Source organism: Chelonia mydas, chromosome 13 (genome assembly GCF_015237465.2).
Source record: "Chelonia mydas isolate rCheMyd1 chromosome 13, rCheMyd1.pri.v2, whole genome shotgun sequence".
Classification (NCBI taxonomy): Eukaryota; Metazoa; Chordata; order Testudines; family Cheloniidae; genus Chelonia; species Chelonia mydas.
Genome location: NC_051253.2, coordinates 11221104 through 11237419, shown reverse-complemented (window position 1 = coordinate 11237419; position 16316 = coordinate 11221104). Strand labels below are relative to the sequence as shown.

The window sequence follows — 16316 nt, the reverse complement described above, 5'->3', positions numbered from 1 at the left end:
CTTTAAAAGCCAAATTTCCAGTGGGGTCTTGACTTGGCCTCCTCTTGTTCCTGTGCAAATACCTGTGCGCGTCCTTTTCAGGTGTCAGCGCCTGTGTACAAAAGACCACCCAAGAATGGTGTCTAATTGTACTAGGTGCTGTACAGAGTAGTATAGTCTCTAACCCAAACTGATAGATTCGCTCACCTGTGGATGTAAGAGATGGAGTTTGTTCATGGAACATCCACTGATCCTGATGGATGTGTGTCTGCAAAGCCTATCCCCTTTGTGCACAAATCATTGTTGCTATCCCCTGAGTTGGCAGGCAATACCACTCAAAACTGCAGTGCAGTGTTTCCGCATGGCCCACTGGAGGCCAATGCTTGAAAACTAGGCCACAAATATGCAAGAGAGAGATTCCTCCCTTAAAGTTCCTTTCAGAGCCTCTTCCTTTATACAAAACCCACAGATTGCTCCATGCAATGTTAGCCCATATGGGAAATGGATATTTTTTCCATAGGGTTTTTTAGGTTAATAATATGTAACTCAGCATGTATTTAAAAATGCATTGAGTACATAAAATTCATCCCAAATATGACCAAACTGGCCAATGGCTTTTTAATATCTCTGCCACAAGACTGTGTATCAACATATTTCCTGTCTGGATCCATTCCAGTGGCAATTCCAGGCATGGAATATATTTAGTCTATATTTACTTAGTCTATTTAACTTTCAGTTAGGTTCATCTCACAACCATGCTATTTCAGGATGATTTACACAATATTTACATTGAATTCTGCTAATATTTCCTTGCCTCTTGACACTGGATCACAGCATATACATTCCAGAGACCCATGCTGGAGGAATAAGCAGCTATTCTAGGCAATCAGAAACGATCTAGCTAAGGGGAGACTGCCAGGAAGTGAGAGGATTTGTCCGAGAAGTTTATTGAGCGATTATGTAGAAAAGTAGCAATCAGGTTAGGGGAAAAGCTCGGCTACAGCAACAAGAAATGTGGGTTGGATTCAAGAGTCAAATTATGGCATTTAGACCCTGCTCTCCTTTCCTCTAAAGTGCAAACTTAGGGCTTGAGCTTGATTTCTGATATACTTGCCATAAATCACACATACCCCTAGAAAGAACATTCATAGAGCTAAATGCTGGTCCCACTGAATTGAGTGAGGATTGTACCATTGGCTTTAATGAGACTAGGACTTGGCCCACAGGTTTTTAGCCTCTATTATAAAAGCTGAACATCGCCTCTCTGCTTACCCTTGGAATAGGAAAAGGTTTACGAAATTGTAACTCTTTGTCAGAAAGTTGCCTAGGACCCGATTCGGATAACCACATTTGATCTGATACGCGGACAGGCCAAAATAAACACATTTGACCAAGTACCAAAGCTGAGCCACATGATTTCTGTTAAATCTCCTGTAAGTGAATAAAACAGAGATTTCATTACACTATTTTGGTCACCGAAAGTCCTTACATTTTTTTTTAATGTGACAGTTCCTCAATCACTAGTTTGACCTTCATGTTAATATAACCTCCTCAGACTGGATTGGAACCTAGTGAAAATGAGATGTAAAGTGAGTGGCCATATGTCATCACTTGAGGCTATGGGTCTTGTTAAATGGAGCTTCTTTTCCCTTGAATAATAAATGTCCATCCATGAAAGGAGGGTGTTGACCAATAGTGAGCAGTTTCAAAGTAGGATATGTCTAAAGTTGGGAGACTATTTCTTCCAGGGTTTTTTCCCCTTGCCATACTTCATAAGTCTGCAGATGTCTCCTTTCTCCTGAGATCTCATTTTCAAAGAGTCAGATGCACAGACATAACTGAGCTTGCATACGAACCACATACCTGGCTATTTGCTCAAATAAATTAGGTGTGCAACGCAGTAGCATTTTGCACACATAATTGCACTCTCTTTTGTTCTCTTTACCCAAAGCATGCCGCACTTTCAACGTGAAGACTGTGGCAGGAAATTAAGTTGTCCATCTATCCATTTCCAAACCCACCCATCCCAGCATAAGTGCCAACAGCACAAATTAAATCACGGCTGAAAGCATGCAGAAATGTCAGACTTCAAAGCCACCACGGCTACTGTCTGTTTTCCCATTGAAAGCAAGTCCTGCTCACGAGAGAGAGAGAGAGATTTTCATGTGACACTGGCCACAGTTGTACCTTTCGGTAACACCTGGCAAGATGAAGAACATCCAGAAGTGAATGCCAAAGACAAGGACAACCTGGAATACACACTTCCCAAACATAGTCTTCCTCAAGTAAATGGCCCGGTCCACTATCATGGTGCCAAACTGAATCAGAAGCATCACCAGGAAGGCTTCAGGGACCTGGTCTTCCGACAGGGATTCAGTTATGTCAGCAGCTGCTGAGTGTTTCTGAAATTAATCATAACAAATAAGGGGAAAATCTAGTTACAAAGCAATACCACTCAGGATTTATCCAATGATTTTATATAACCCATCAGATAGTGGGAAACTCCAGACCTTTACTTATGTGAGTAGTCCTTATTCAGGCAAGTATTTCCCCTGAGTGTAAGGGGGCTTACAGCTGTAAGTAAGTGCTGCATTTTCTGTAAGGGTTGGAAAGGCAAAGCTCTAATCCCTCCTCTCTACAAGCAAATCTCTACTCTGCACGCACTAAGTAGAAGCATCTTAAATAAAGACACAGATAAAATGACAGTGAGCCGCTGCTGATGCCCCATGGAGGAGTCTGAAGAACAACTGGTTTTTAAATAATTCTATTCCTTTGTGTTATAGAGCAATGGGCATCTACCCTGCATCCAGAGCCAGGTCCATGTTTGTAGCTTGAACCTGCCAAAATCAAACACCCTGTGTTTTGGAAATATTCAGATCCAGATTTCAAATCCCCACTCATGCTTGGGAGGGTTCAGATATGGAGTTTTAACTAGACCCATTATAAAAATATCAGGGCTTCAGAGCTGTGGTTTGGATCCATCTCCATCCCTGGCTTTCTCTTTCTCCTCCCTAAGTTTTTATAACTAGGACTATTTTGCATGAAATCAAGCCTTTAAGGATCTTAATAGACTCATCTGTTGTAATCACAGATCATTCCCCCACTTGGAAGCAGAATCAGATTCCTTTGAGACATAACAACAACATCCAGATGTGGAAAGCACAAGCAAGTGCTACGACAGCCAAGCACAATGTGCAAGCAGCAATGCTGAGGGTATAAGCATAGCACTCACTGACTGGGTTGTGCTTCTGTTCCAGAAGCCTACACTGCATTGTCACTTTGCCATCAGTTTGGTGTTATAGCCCTTCTGGAAATGAAACAGGCTCTCTGTGCAGGAGGACAGCTCGGCTCCCATTAATGTCTATGGTGTTCTTCACCTTGCAGAAGGGTTTCAGTACCTCACAGGATCAAGGCCCTAGGTAACCCTCCCTTTCTCCTTTCTTTTGACTAGATTTCCATCTAAAATATCTGCACTGAGGTGATCTACTCTCTATAAAATAAATAAAACAAAGTCTAGAGAAGCGGGGGCGGGGAACGGAACAAACAGAATTCATGATCGAACAAAGTGAAACATTTGCTTTCTTTGGGAAACAATGGTACTCCCTGCCCAGTGTCTGCTGTTGAGCCTCTCCCTCATCATTAGTCACTGTGTTATCTGTATCAGTTAGCCTGTCTTTTGTAGATAGTCTCTTCTCTAGTCTATGGAGACTCCTTGCTCAAGAGAATTTAAGGTTGAATCAAAAACAAACAAAAAGAGTGGCTGTAATTCAGGGGAAATTTCCATCATGTCCCTGGTGGTAGAGAAGAGAGAGGAATCAACTGTCATGAATACAAAGTGTGTTCTTTATTCACACACACACAGGACACTGTGGTTCCTCCTGGCTCCCAGACTGATTAACTTAGCCTGTGTCTCCTTGTGTCTCCCTAAATCCTGGAGTATGCAGTCATGGTAGAGACTGCTGACTATATACCACAGTCCCCAAGTTAATAATCAAGCTATTTGCTTTGCAGTCTATATAAAGAAAGTGCATTTGTGCTTACGCCAAAAGCCCAGTATCCAAAGATAACAATTATAAAATTGATCACGTCAACCAGGAACATCAGTGCATAGACATCACAGACGGGGCTGTACTCCGGATGAATAATGTCGTAGAAGAACTGCCTGATAGGTCGATAGATTTGAAGGACACTAGGGGTAAAAACAGGTATAATCTAGTTCAATGGAAATTGTAACAATGCATCCTCAGAATGATCAGATGAATGTATCCAGTGCACATCTTCCATAGAAGACCCATAAAAACTGGAATTATAATTACTCTACTGAACTGAAGTGCAACAATGTCTCATTTTCGTAAGAGATGTTCTAAATAATACCCCAATTACATTTTAATCACCAGCTTCTTTGCTTTCAATATCAGTTGTTTCATCTTTTCCTTAAGAAGTTTCTTCTTGCTGATGGGACTCTTTCTAAAAAGCCTCCATTTCTTCCTGGCTTCATTCTTCTGAGTCTTGCCTACCAAAGGGAAGACAAATCACAGGTTTGTCTAAGGGCCGTTCTTTTCTTAACAGCCAGGTCCTAATTTTGTCACAAAGGTTTACAATTCTGTTTAACCTTAGATGTTCCAATAAGGCAGTAATTCAGCCAGTAGGGTTATCTCTCAAGAAATCAGTGTTTGAGAATGTCCTATGAATATAGTTTCTTGGGCTAGCAAATACACTAAGTTACTCAGAAGGAATTATTTGGCACCTATATACCATGCTACTGGGCACATTAGGGAAAAAAAAATCACAGTAATACTCTAGTATGGGGGGGTAGAGATTACAACCACCTAAGGCACAATCTCCCTATTTTCAGGTGCATCCAGAGAAAGGAAGCTGAACAACTGAAAATTTGGCTCTTATAGTATTTTCTCCACCTGAATTTTAAAATGAAAGCCCCCTTAGTGTCTAAAAATAGCTCAGTGTGGCCCCCACTACCTCTGTTAATGGAGGCTGTCTTCCTTCCTCTGAAGACACTCCCTGAGGGATTGTGATGTCTGAAAAGGTGCCATGCCCCCAATCCAGGCTCCTCTTCCTGCAGGCCACCTCTGGACTCCTGGTTCTTTTGACTCCTAGAAAATCTCCTTTTCTTGGAATCAGACACATTGACACCGTTGGAATCCCAGAGTCCATGGTGCTAATGGGAACATTTAAAGAATGATTAATACAGTTTGATACACTGTGTCCTCAGCACACCATCTTTAATTCACAGTAACCATGAATCCCTCTGCAGGCGGAGACAGAAAGACACAGAATGGGGGAGAGAGAAACAGGGGGAGGCAACACTTGAGATGAACGGTTGGTTTCACGGTGGGTAGGGAATGGGTACAAGTCCCCAGATTTGGATCCACACTTCAAAGCCTTTAAAATCCAGGGGCAAACCTCTTATTGACTTCAGCAGGGCTAGGATTTCACCCCAAGGACTCTAATCTCCCATCACAGCATGTGAGTATCTCACATTAAAGCAAATGGCATTTATTTGTAAAGAATTAGGCCCATAAGTGTTGAAATCTGGGATTTTGTTCAGACCATTGGAGTTGAGGGTCAAACCTGGGTTTGGAGTCTGAGTCCCTGCCCCCAAAGGATGGGATGAGTTTTGAATTTATAACAGAAATGAAGACCAGGCAAGGTTAGCAGAGTTTCAGTTTTTCTCTGCCAACATTCAGCAGAGCTCTAAGAAATTAGCCATTTCTTCTCCTTCTCTTCAAGAACAAGTTACCTTCAAGATAGACCTGTGAAAGAACAAAGCCAGCAGCTGCACAAGATCAAAATGCACATAGCCATCCTTCTTCTCAATCCCAACAATGTTTGGCAGAACAAATGGCTCTTCTGCATTGATGCCGCAGTATAACTTAGTGGTCCAGGGAAAGAATCCAAACTGAGCAAAATATTTGACTACTACTGTTACCTAGAGAGGGAAAAAAAGACAAAGTTAGTTGGAAGACATGGCCTGGCAGGGCAACAGCTAGCCTTAAACATTTTCAGAAGAGTTTGTAGATCTTCCAAATACAGGGAAAGACTCCAGCCAGCATTTTTGCTGGCTTGCGATCCTGAAGAGCCAGCCTTGCTTCGGGATCCAGTGGTGTTTCATCCCATATAGATGTTCTCTAATTTTCTTTATTTCTGGTTTTATGTTCAGCAAATTACCTGCGGTTCATGAACTACCTTCAGACCTACCAGAATCCTTTAGTCAGGTCTGCCATCTAGTCTACCCCATTAACATCCATTCTAACAGAAGTTTATTGCGCTTTAATGTAAAGAAAAAGAATAGTACTTGTTTGCAGAGAGACACTTATGTCTGCAGCAAGGCAATTTTCTGGCTGTTGCATACCTCTGTATAAACGATAGCCATCATCCAGAAGAATTTAGTAGGCCTTGGAATGGATAACATGGCCCACAGGAATATAAGGATGGGCAGAACCAAAGTGAGGACAGAAGCAGAGACCATGTGGTTGAGAATGATGACAAAATAACAGAGCATTTCTGACTTGGACACCATCGCATTGTACAAAGCAAAGCCCAACTTCAGGGATCGAGGCAGACTCTGATAAAACTTGTCTGACTGCTCCAGTTCATTGTCATGAAACATCCTGAACCACAGAACAAAAAAATGTATATAAAAATAGATTAATTATATTTCCTCACAAAATTGGTGCAAGGCTACAAGCTAGTATTTTGAATACAGAAGATTATATATATATATATATATATATATGAGACCAGATGTATGGCATAATATCATCTCTTCAGAACTGCATGACTAAAGCTGTGATACTTTGTCAACCAAATCTTCTGTGAAAGCTGTCACTGACCTAACTCACGTACACTCATAGTCCCCCGCCCCTCATTCTGAACAGCACCTGCTCAGTGGCCCCCACAAAACATGGGTGTGTTTGCACATTTAAACCTCCAAGTACAAAGCAACTCTTGGAGGTGCTGCTGAGCACCCTCCATTTTTGTTGACCTTAGCCCTTAATTCACCAATTCAGTAGCATTAGTGCATAATGACCATAGTGCTCCTATGAGCACAAATGCCTCTGCTGCATGGGCACAGTTCTTTAAATCTATCCCTAATAGTAGAGCTGGTCGGGGGGCGGGGGGGACACAAAACAACAACAAAAAAACACCTTAGGTGACATTTTTGAAATTTCTGACTTGTTTCCATCTCACAGGGTTCAAACTGGGCCTAAAATGTTCTGTGGGGGTGGGTTTTTGTTTTGTTTTTTTTTTTACTGAAATTTTAATTTGTTTTTTAAATATTTTTTCATTTACCACAACCACCATTTTCAATCAGTAACTGTTTGTGGTAAGCAACAAAATCTATTTTGGTAAAAATTTCAGTAAAAATCATATGGAAAAATTTGCAAAAAATGAGAATTTCAACAACTTGTTATGAAAAGTTTCATTTTGGAAAAAAAAAGTGGGGGGGGGGGACTTTTAATGTGAAAATTTTTGACCAGTTCGACCATGTAGTAATTTTAGTCTCATGGGTGGAGAATATAATCCATAATTCCATATCCCCCAGCTGGTGAAAACTGACATAGCTTTACTATGGATGGAGCTACACTGACTTACGCCAGCTGAGCATCTGCCCCATAAAGTCTCTTTTTAGTCTGACATCAAACACAATGTCCCATGTCAGCTTGTGCAAGTGAAAAAACTAGAAACAATTAAGTGGCACCATGCTGTTTAAGGCACATCATCATTCCATGAACACATTGTGGGTATCTGTGCAGCTGGGTTTGACTTTAGGTCTTTCTTGCCTGTTCAGAAGCAGCTCACTGGCAGTCATGATAACAGGAACTTCATTTAATGGCCTGCCTGCTTCTTTGCTCCTCTCAGCTGATGGGGAAACAGCATAATCTTTTGTTTCACAGGAAGGAAGAGGAGTGGTCATTTCTGGGGCAGCTTCTTTGACGCTGTCTTCATCTTCCACCTTCTGTCCTGCCTCATCTCCATTAATTTCCTCAGCAACTTCATCAGGTGTCCTAGATCCAGAATGAGTTTCTTTATTTAAAAAAAATCACTGAAAATCATAAGTTAAGTTTCTTAATTGACATTGAAATAATTGTACTAATATGAAACCTCCTGTCTCATGCCAAAGGGAGAAGGGGCTCACTCACCATAAATTCAGAATCCAGCTAAGAATTTTAACATCTAAGGTCATGGTGACAGTGATTAGAAAGGATTCACACAGAATTTAACGTTATTTCCATACAAGCTTGTTCTTTTAAAGTACTCAAAGTATTTCATGTTGCATCACACTAGTTGCAGGCTAACTGGCCTCATGGCAGTCATTGTATGAGCTGCATGCTAATTGATCTCTCTGCAATATTACACATGGGTTACTCCAGCTGCATGCCAGCTAATTCCGCTGTAATCATTCCCCCGAGTTTAGCTGTTGCTAACTGACCTCCCTGTAGCCACTCCCTGGAGCAGGGGTTCTCAAACTGGGGGTCAGGACCCCTTAGGGGGTCACGAGGTTATTACCTGGGGGGTCACGAGCTGTCAGCCTCCACCCCAAACCCCGCTTTGCCTCCAGTATTTATAATGGTGTTACATATATAAAAAAGTGTTTTTAATTTATTAGGAGGGTCGCACTCACAGGCTTGCTGTGTGAAAGGGATCACCAGTACAAAAGTTTGAGAACCACTGCCCTAGGGGCTATTTTTCATAGAATCATAAACCATAGAAATGTAAGGCTGGAAGGGATTCAAGAAGTCACCACATCCAGCCCCCTGCTCTGTAGCAGGACCGCGTAAACCTAGACTATCCCTGACAGGTGTTTGTCCAGCGTGTTCTGAAAAACCTCCACTAATATGTATTCCGCAACCTCCCCTGGAAGCCTATTTCAGAGCTTACCTACCTTTATAGTTCGAAAATTTTTCCTAACATCTAACCTAAATTTCCTTTGCTGCAGATTAAGCCCATTACTTCTTGTCCCACTTTCAGTGGACATGGAGAACAATTGATCACCATTCTTTTTATAACCGCCCTTAACACATTTGAAGACTGTTATCAGGTCCTTACTTGGTCGTCTTTTCTCAAGACTAAACATGCCCAGTTTTTTTTAAGCATCCCTCATAAGTCAGGTTTTCTAAACGTTTCATCATTTTTGTCTCCTCTAGATTCTCTCCAATTTGTTCCCATCTTTCCTAAAGTGTGGCACCCAGAATTGGACACAGCTTTCCAGCTGAGACTTTACCAGTGCTGAGTAGAGCAGGACAAATACCTACCGTGTCTTACATATGATACTCCTGCTAAAACACCCCTCAATGATATTCGTCTTTTTCGCAGCTGCATCATATTGTTAATTTATATTCAATGGGTGACCCACTAGGCATTAAACATGTCAGCTTTCTTTTTATGTCATCAGTTATTAGCCCTCCTTTCCTGCTAAGCAGACTTTCCTTCATCTTTCTCTTGCTCCTAATGTATTTGAAGAACCTCTACTTACTGCCTTTTATGTCTCTTGCTAGGTGTAACTCATTGTGTGCCTTACCTGTTCTGATTTTGCCCTTACATGCTTGTGCTATTCATTTGTACTCCTCCTTAGAAATTTGTCCATGATTCCACTTTTTTTTAGGATTTCTTTTTGATTTTCCAGTCATTAAAGAGCTCCTGATGGAGCCATATTGGCCTCTTACTATTCTTCCTGTCTTTCCTTTGCATCAGGATAGCTTGCAGTTGTGCCTTTCATATTGTCTCCTTGAGAAATCACCAGTTCTCCTGAACTCCTTTTTTCCCTTAGATTTTCTTCCTGGGACCTTACCTATCAGTTCTGAGTTTTGCTGGATGCCACCTCATCTCACTGTAACCATTCATTGGCTGACTCCAGGTGTGGCTAACTGATGACACTGATACCCCTCCCTTGGGATTACTCCTGCTTCATGCCACAGTTTTTGCTTTGAGCTCAAATGAATTTAAAAATCTCAAAGTGAAGCACAGCAGAGCTGCCGAGCTTCACCCAGCTTCCATTCAAACCATCAGTTATCCCAGACTCACTCTGAACTGGGACCAGGTTCACTCCACAACCCAGGCTTGGAGGCTTGAGAGGAAGGATGGCTCAGTGATCAGAGCACTAGCCTAGGGTTTAGGAAACCTGGCTTCAAGTCCCTGCTCCACCATAGACTTCCTGTGTGACCTTTGGCACATCATGTAGCCTCCCTGTGCCTCAGTTCCCAGCTGTAGAATGCGGATAACAGCACCTTCCAGGGAGTTGTGACGATACATACATTAAAATATTGTTAGCTGCTCAGATACTATGGCTGGGGTTGGGGGAGCAGATAAACACCTTAGATTTGTAACAAATCCAGCAAATATTGCCTAGCTGCACATTACCTCACTATAGGTTTGACCAGCTCTTATGAGAAGTTCTGACAAGGATAATGTTCCACGGTCTATTCACCTGGATGCACTGCTCTCATGAGGTAGCTGGGTTCCCCCCCTGGGTATCTGCTGGCACTCTAATGTGTCTTCACGCTGATCCTCCCATGTGCCTTTCATTTTATTTCCTCCATAAGGATTTGCTTGCACTTGCTGAGTCTTCTTCATGTTGTAATATTGGAGAATCGTGTCTGGCGAGGCCTCTTTTCCCTTAAAAAATTAATACAAAATCAGTCAGATGGGAAAAATGCTGTCCTCGTTTCTGTCAATGGAAGCGATTGTAATCCCATATTACCCTTTGAGACCGCTACTTCCCATGGGGATTTCCCATCTTTAAAACCGATGGCTGGTGCTCATTTTATATCCTTGTGTCCCACACTAAATAAGATGTTCCCTTCCTTGCTGTTAATGCCCTTCAGAATATAAGCATGACAGCTCTAAACATAGTTAGTAGAAACCTGTGGGAATGGACATTTATTTGGATCTCAAGAATATCCAGTGTTATCATAAATTAATAATAGCACAAATTTTGAAAGGAATATTAAACCTCATGTTTTGTGATTTAAGCCAATCTCTATTAGAGACCAAGAGGAGATCCCTTTCTCCCTACTGTGGAGTTTCTTACATCTTCTTCTGAAGAATCTGGTGCTGGCCACTTTCACTGGACTAACTGTCATGGACACTGGACTAACTGAACTTGGTTCTGATCCAGTACACCAGGGGTTCTCGAACTTCTTTTCACCGCGACCCCCTTCTGACAACAAAAATTACTACATGACCCCAGAAGAGTGGACCGAAGCCTGAACCTGCCCAAGCCCCACTGCCCTGGGCAGGGCGGGCCAAAGCCTAAGCCCCACGGCCCTGGGTGTGTGGGGGGGGCCGAAGCCCAAGGGCTTCAGCCCCAGGCTGGGGGGGGCTGTAACCTGAGCCCCACCACTCAGGGCAGAAGCCCTCAGGCTTTGACCCCAAGTGGTTGGGCTCGGGCTTCAACTCTGGTGACCCCATTAAAACGGGGTTGCAACCCACTTTGGGGTCCCAACCCACAGTTAGAGAACCGCTGCAATACACCAGTTCCTATGTTCTTATTAAATTATTGGGGATTTTCTCCATGAAAAATTTAAATGAAGACAAATGATTTTCAGTTTCACCAAAACTTTTCTTAAAATTTTCCTGGTTCTTGTTGAAAAAACAAAAAATGTAAACAATTTTTTTCAATTTGTTGTTGTTGAAAACTAAAAAACACCCCGTTTTATTTTTCAAAAGAAAACCCCAATTTTTTTTTTTTACAATAACAGGATTTTTTTTCGTGAAAGTTCCCATTTAATCAAAAAGTCATTTTTCATTAGAAAATAGTTTCAATGAAAATTGTTCAACCAGCTCTAAATATTAGCTCTTTTAATCTTTCCTTGCAAGTCAGTCTTTCAGGCACCTGGAATACTTTTGTTCAGTGATGTAAGCAGCGCTCAGAATTTATATTGACATCAAGTCTCTTTAAGGGGAGTAACAATGGGTTTCAGAACATGACCTAATGCAGAAAGATTGGTCCACAAATGAACATGAATAAACCATATTCCTAGTTGCTATTGTAATGCATAAATAATCAGAGAAACTGGTTGGAAAACTTCAATAAAAAACCTGGACATCATATCTTGAAAATGAAAAAGAAAATTAAAAGTGACTTGAAATGGAGTCTTGGACTGGAATTGAAGTGACCAATGAAAATTTTATGTGACTTTTCTCTTTTCAAGACACCTCTATCAATGAGCTCGTGCTCAATGGGGCATTTTTATGCATATCTAGCTCAATGAGAATTTTGTGTATATAAAGATTTCAGGACAGAGCCCAGAATTTCCGGCTTGTTACAGTTGAATATAGTCAGACATCCTGTTACATAAACAAAAAAAACCAGGACATTGTGTAAAATGACAGTGATCTTACCTTATTAATTTCTCGCCATAGCATGCACCTTTCAATTCTCAGCACATTTGCTATGTCCAGGTTATTTTTACATAGAGAGTTCAGTGCCTCTGTAGTATCATCTAGCAATGCCTGAACAAAGACCCAAGTAAACTTGACTGTACTGATTATTCTTTCAATTATACTTTCTGTCAAAAGGGGAAAAAAACATATACAGTTACAAACAGGAAATGGTTCTATGCACTATTCTATTTCAACCAGTTACTCAGCATTGGCTGAGACAGTGATAAAGGATTTCAAAGGTCAGTTTAGGTTATCTTTATTCCCATCCAATCCTGATCCATCTTACTGAAGTGGGTATTGCCCATACGGAGGTGGACCAGAATATCATACATTAAGATTTGAATGACCTTGAAAACAGGAGTAATAGAAATGGGATGAAATTTAATAGTGTAAAGTGCCAGGTCATGCATTTAAGAAAAATTCTTGTTAATCCCTATAAAATGGGGACATATCAGCTGTAAGTGACAGAGGCGGAGAAAGACCGGGGTCTATTGGTTGATCACAGGATGACTATGAGCCATCAATATGATGTGGCCATGAAAACGCTAATGCAATCGTAGGATGCATCAGGCAAGGTATTTCCACTAGAGATAGGGAAGTGTTAGTTACGTGATACAAGGCACTGATGAGACCTCATCTGAAATACTGTGTGGCATTCTGGTTTCCTATGTTTAAGAAAGATGAATTCAAACTGGAACAGGTACGGAGAAGGGCTACTAGGATGATCAGAGGAGCGGAGAACCTACTTTACAGGAAAGGACTTAGAATCATAGGCCTGGAAGGGACCTCGAGAGGTCATCTAGTCCTGTCCCCTGCACTCATGGCAGGACTAAGTATTATCTAGACCACCCCGGCAGGTGTTTTTCTAACCTGCTCTTAAAAATATCCAATGATGGAAATTCCATAACCTCCCTAAGCAATTTATTCCAGTGCTTAACCACCCTGACAGTTAGGAAGTTTTTCCTAATGTCCAACCTAAACCTCCCTTCCTGCAATTTACGCCTATTACTTCTTGTCCTATCCTCAGAGGTTGAGAAGAACAATTTTTCTCCCTCCTTGTAACAACATTTATGTACTTGAAAACTGTTATCATGTCCCCTCTCAGTCTTCTCTTCTCCAGACTAAACAAACCCAATTTTTCCAATCTTCCCTCATAGGTCATGTTTTCTAGACCTTTAATCATTTTTGTTGCTCTTTTCTGGACTCTCTCCAATTTGTCCACATCTTTCCTGAAATGTGGTGCCCAGAACTGGACACAATACTCCAGTTGAGGCCTAATCAGCGCAGAGTAGAGCGGAAGAATTACTTCTTGTGTCTTGCTTACAAGACTCCTACTAATACATCCCAGAATGATGTTTCCTTTTTTTGCAACAGTGTTACACTGTTGACTCATAGCTTGCGGTCCACTAGGACCCCCCAGATCTCTTTCCGCAGTACTCCTTCCTAGGCAGCCATTTCCCATTTTGTATGTGTGCAACTGATTGTTCCTTCGTAAATGGAGTACTTTGCATTTGTCCTTATTTAATTTCATCCTATTTACTTCAGACCATTTCTCTAGTTTGTCCACATAATTTTGAATTATAATCCTATCCTCCAAAGCACTTGCAACCCCTCCTTAAGGAGCTTGGCTTGATTAGACTAACAAAATGAAGGCTGACAGGAGACATGATTATTCTCTATGAATACAGCAGAGGGATAAACACCAGGGACGGAGAGGAGTTATTTAAGTTAAGGGCCAATGTTGGCACAAGAACAAATGGATATAAACTGGCCATCCATAAGTTTAGACTTGAAATTAAATAAAGGTTTCTAACCATCAGAGGAATGAAGTTCTGGATCAGCCTTCCAAGGGGAGTAATGGGGGAAATAAACTGAGCATGATAAATGTATGGAGGAGATGATATGATGAGATTGCCTACAATGGCATATGGCCCATCTACATCTGCTAGTAGTAAATATCTCCAACAGTTGGAGATGGGACACTGGACGGAGAGGGCTCTGAGTTACTACAGAGAATTCTTTCACAGGTTTCTGGCTGGTGGGTCTCGCCCACATGTTCAGGGTCTAACTGATTGCCATTTGTGGGGATGGGAAGGAATTTTCCCACAGGTCAGACTGGTAGAGACCCTGGGTTGTTTTTTGCCTTCCTCTGCAATGTGGGTTCAGGTCACTTGCTGGTTTGAACTAGAGTAAATGGTAGATTCACTGTAACCTGAAGTCTTCAAATCTTGAGACGTCAGTAACTCAGCCAGAGGCTTTGGATCTATTACAGGAGTAGGTGGGTGAGGTTCTGTGGCCTGGAATGCAGGAGATCAGACTAGATCATGACGGTCCCTTATGGTCTTAAAGTCTATGAGTCTATGAAGTCATCTGAGCAAGGGCTTCTGGTTTGCTGCTACAATATGGAGCTACTCACCTGGCTCATCTAGGTTCTCGTCAGTGACTGATATCTCCCCTTTCTCTTCATGGAATTCCAACTTCACCTCTCCTGTAACATATAGGAACATAAACAGAGCTATAGAGGAGAGAAACTTTGCCTTGACATCTTTCCAGCTATTCAGGAATTATGAGCCCAGCCCAATGCCCAGTGAAATCAATGGGGTTATGACTCCAGCTGCAGGTTACGTAATCAGATAACAAGACACTGTATTGAAATGCACGTGTATGTGGGGCAGAGTTAAGGGCATTATGGTATGGAAAAGGGAAGTCTTCATCCAGCATGTGGGATGTGCTGCGGGCAGGCGATATGGATGGTAATTAAAGCTGGTGTCAGCGTTTCCTGACCTGGCCACATGTAAATGACTACCCTTAATGTTCTATTAGTGATTCTTGCTCTAGGAATTACAGCCTCTCTCATTCAAACAGTTCTTTTTTTGTCTAATTTGGCCAAGCAGCCCCTGTGTGCAGGTGTCTGTGCATTCTTCCCATTACCTGCCAGTCGCAGTTGCTCCTCCTCCTCTTTCTTCCTCTGCTCTCTGGCTTCATCTTGTTTTCTTGTTCTTAGAGCTGATTTAGAGCTGGACATCCAGGCTTCATATGCAAGCTGCATGGAGAAACCCCATTAGTCTTTGGTGAGAAGCCTGGTGCTTCCATCCGGCTGATTAAGCCTAAGTTGTGTTTCGTTTGACGTACTCCAGTATGCCGGGGCTTCACAAACTTTTTAATAGACTGGATCAAATATGTTGTGTGTCCCCCGTTCCCACTTCCATTCAGATGGATCCCTTTGCTCCTCTCCCATTCATGGGTCTACAGACCACTTTCCCTCTCACTGGGAATTCATTGACGCCTTCCGCTTTCCTTTACAGACACCTAACACCCCCCTAGTAACAACAGCAATTGCTTCCATGGAAGAGCAATGTTAGGAAAATATTTTGGTAGTTTGCAGTAAATCTCTTGGGATTTTTTTGAAAAAAGGTAACCATGTAAAATAATCATAATTAATTATTAATAATAAATTAATAATAATACCTCACTCTTTTCACCCGTAAGTCTCAAAGCATTTTACAAAAGACATAAGCATCATCATTGCCATTTTACAGAAGGCAAAACTGAGACACCGGGAAATCAGGTGACTTGCTCAAGGTCACACAGGAATCCAGAGGCAGAGTTGGAAATAGAACCCAAGTCTCCTGAGTCCCAGTCCAGTGCTCAATCCACTAGGCAACACTGCTCAATATTATCATAAGTAAGTCCTGCACCTGGAATGCTGTTTTCTTCTTTGGTGATTCTTCCTCCCTCTTTTCTGTCTGCCCTTGTTCCTCTTCTTCCTCACTGTCTGTCTCAAAGAGGTAGTAGCTCCCAGCTCGAATCACTAAAATCAGTTCCAGAAAGAGATGTGGCTGAGATTTTGCAAAGCTGCCCAGGGGATTTAGATGCACAAGTCCCCTTGAAATCAATAGGAGTTGCACATCTAAATAGGAGCTGCCTATCTA

General features: G+C 41.8%; 1 protein-coding gene across 1 annotated transcript in view; it reads right to left on the bottom strand.

The window, feature by feature from the left end:
- The window catches only part of LOC102933947 (piezo-type mechanosensitive ion channel component 2), a 63096-nt gene that overhangs the window by 8541 nt on the left and 38239 nt on the right, over positions 1–16316 (bottom strand). Inside the window, exons 30-42 of the mRNA XM_043527328.1 lie at positions 16083–16195; positions 15316–15427; positions 14801–14872; positions 12343–12509; positions 10427–10614; positions 7782–8006; positions 6350–6608; positions 5738–5926; positions 4957–5155; positions 4363–4492; positions 4021–4168; positions 2167–2381; positions 1252–1410 (exon numbers count right to left, since the gene is read on the bottom strand). Of these exons, the coding sequence (XP_043383263.1) occupies positions 1252–1410; positions 2167–2381; positions 4021–4168; positions 4363–4492; positions 4957–5155; positions 5738–5926; positions 6350–6608; positions 7782–8006; positions 10427–10614; positions 12343–12509; positions 14801–14872; positions 15316–15427; positions 16083–16195 (2176 nt within the window). The remainder of the gene's footprint in view (positions 1–1251; positions 1411–2166; positions 2382–4020; positions 4169–4362; positions 4493–4956; positions 5156–5737; positions 5927–6349; positions 6609–7781; positions 8007–10426; positions 10615–12342; positions 12510–14800; positions 14873–15315; positions 15428–16082; positions 16196–16316) is intronic.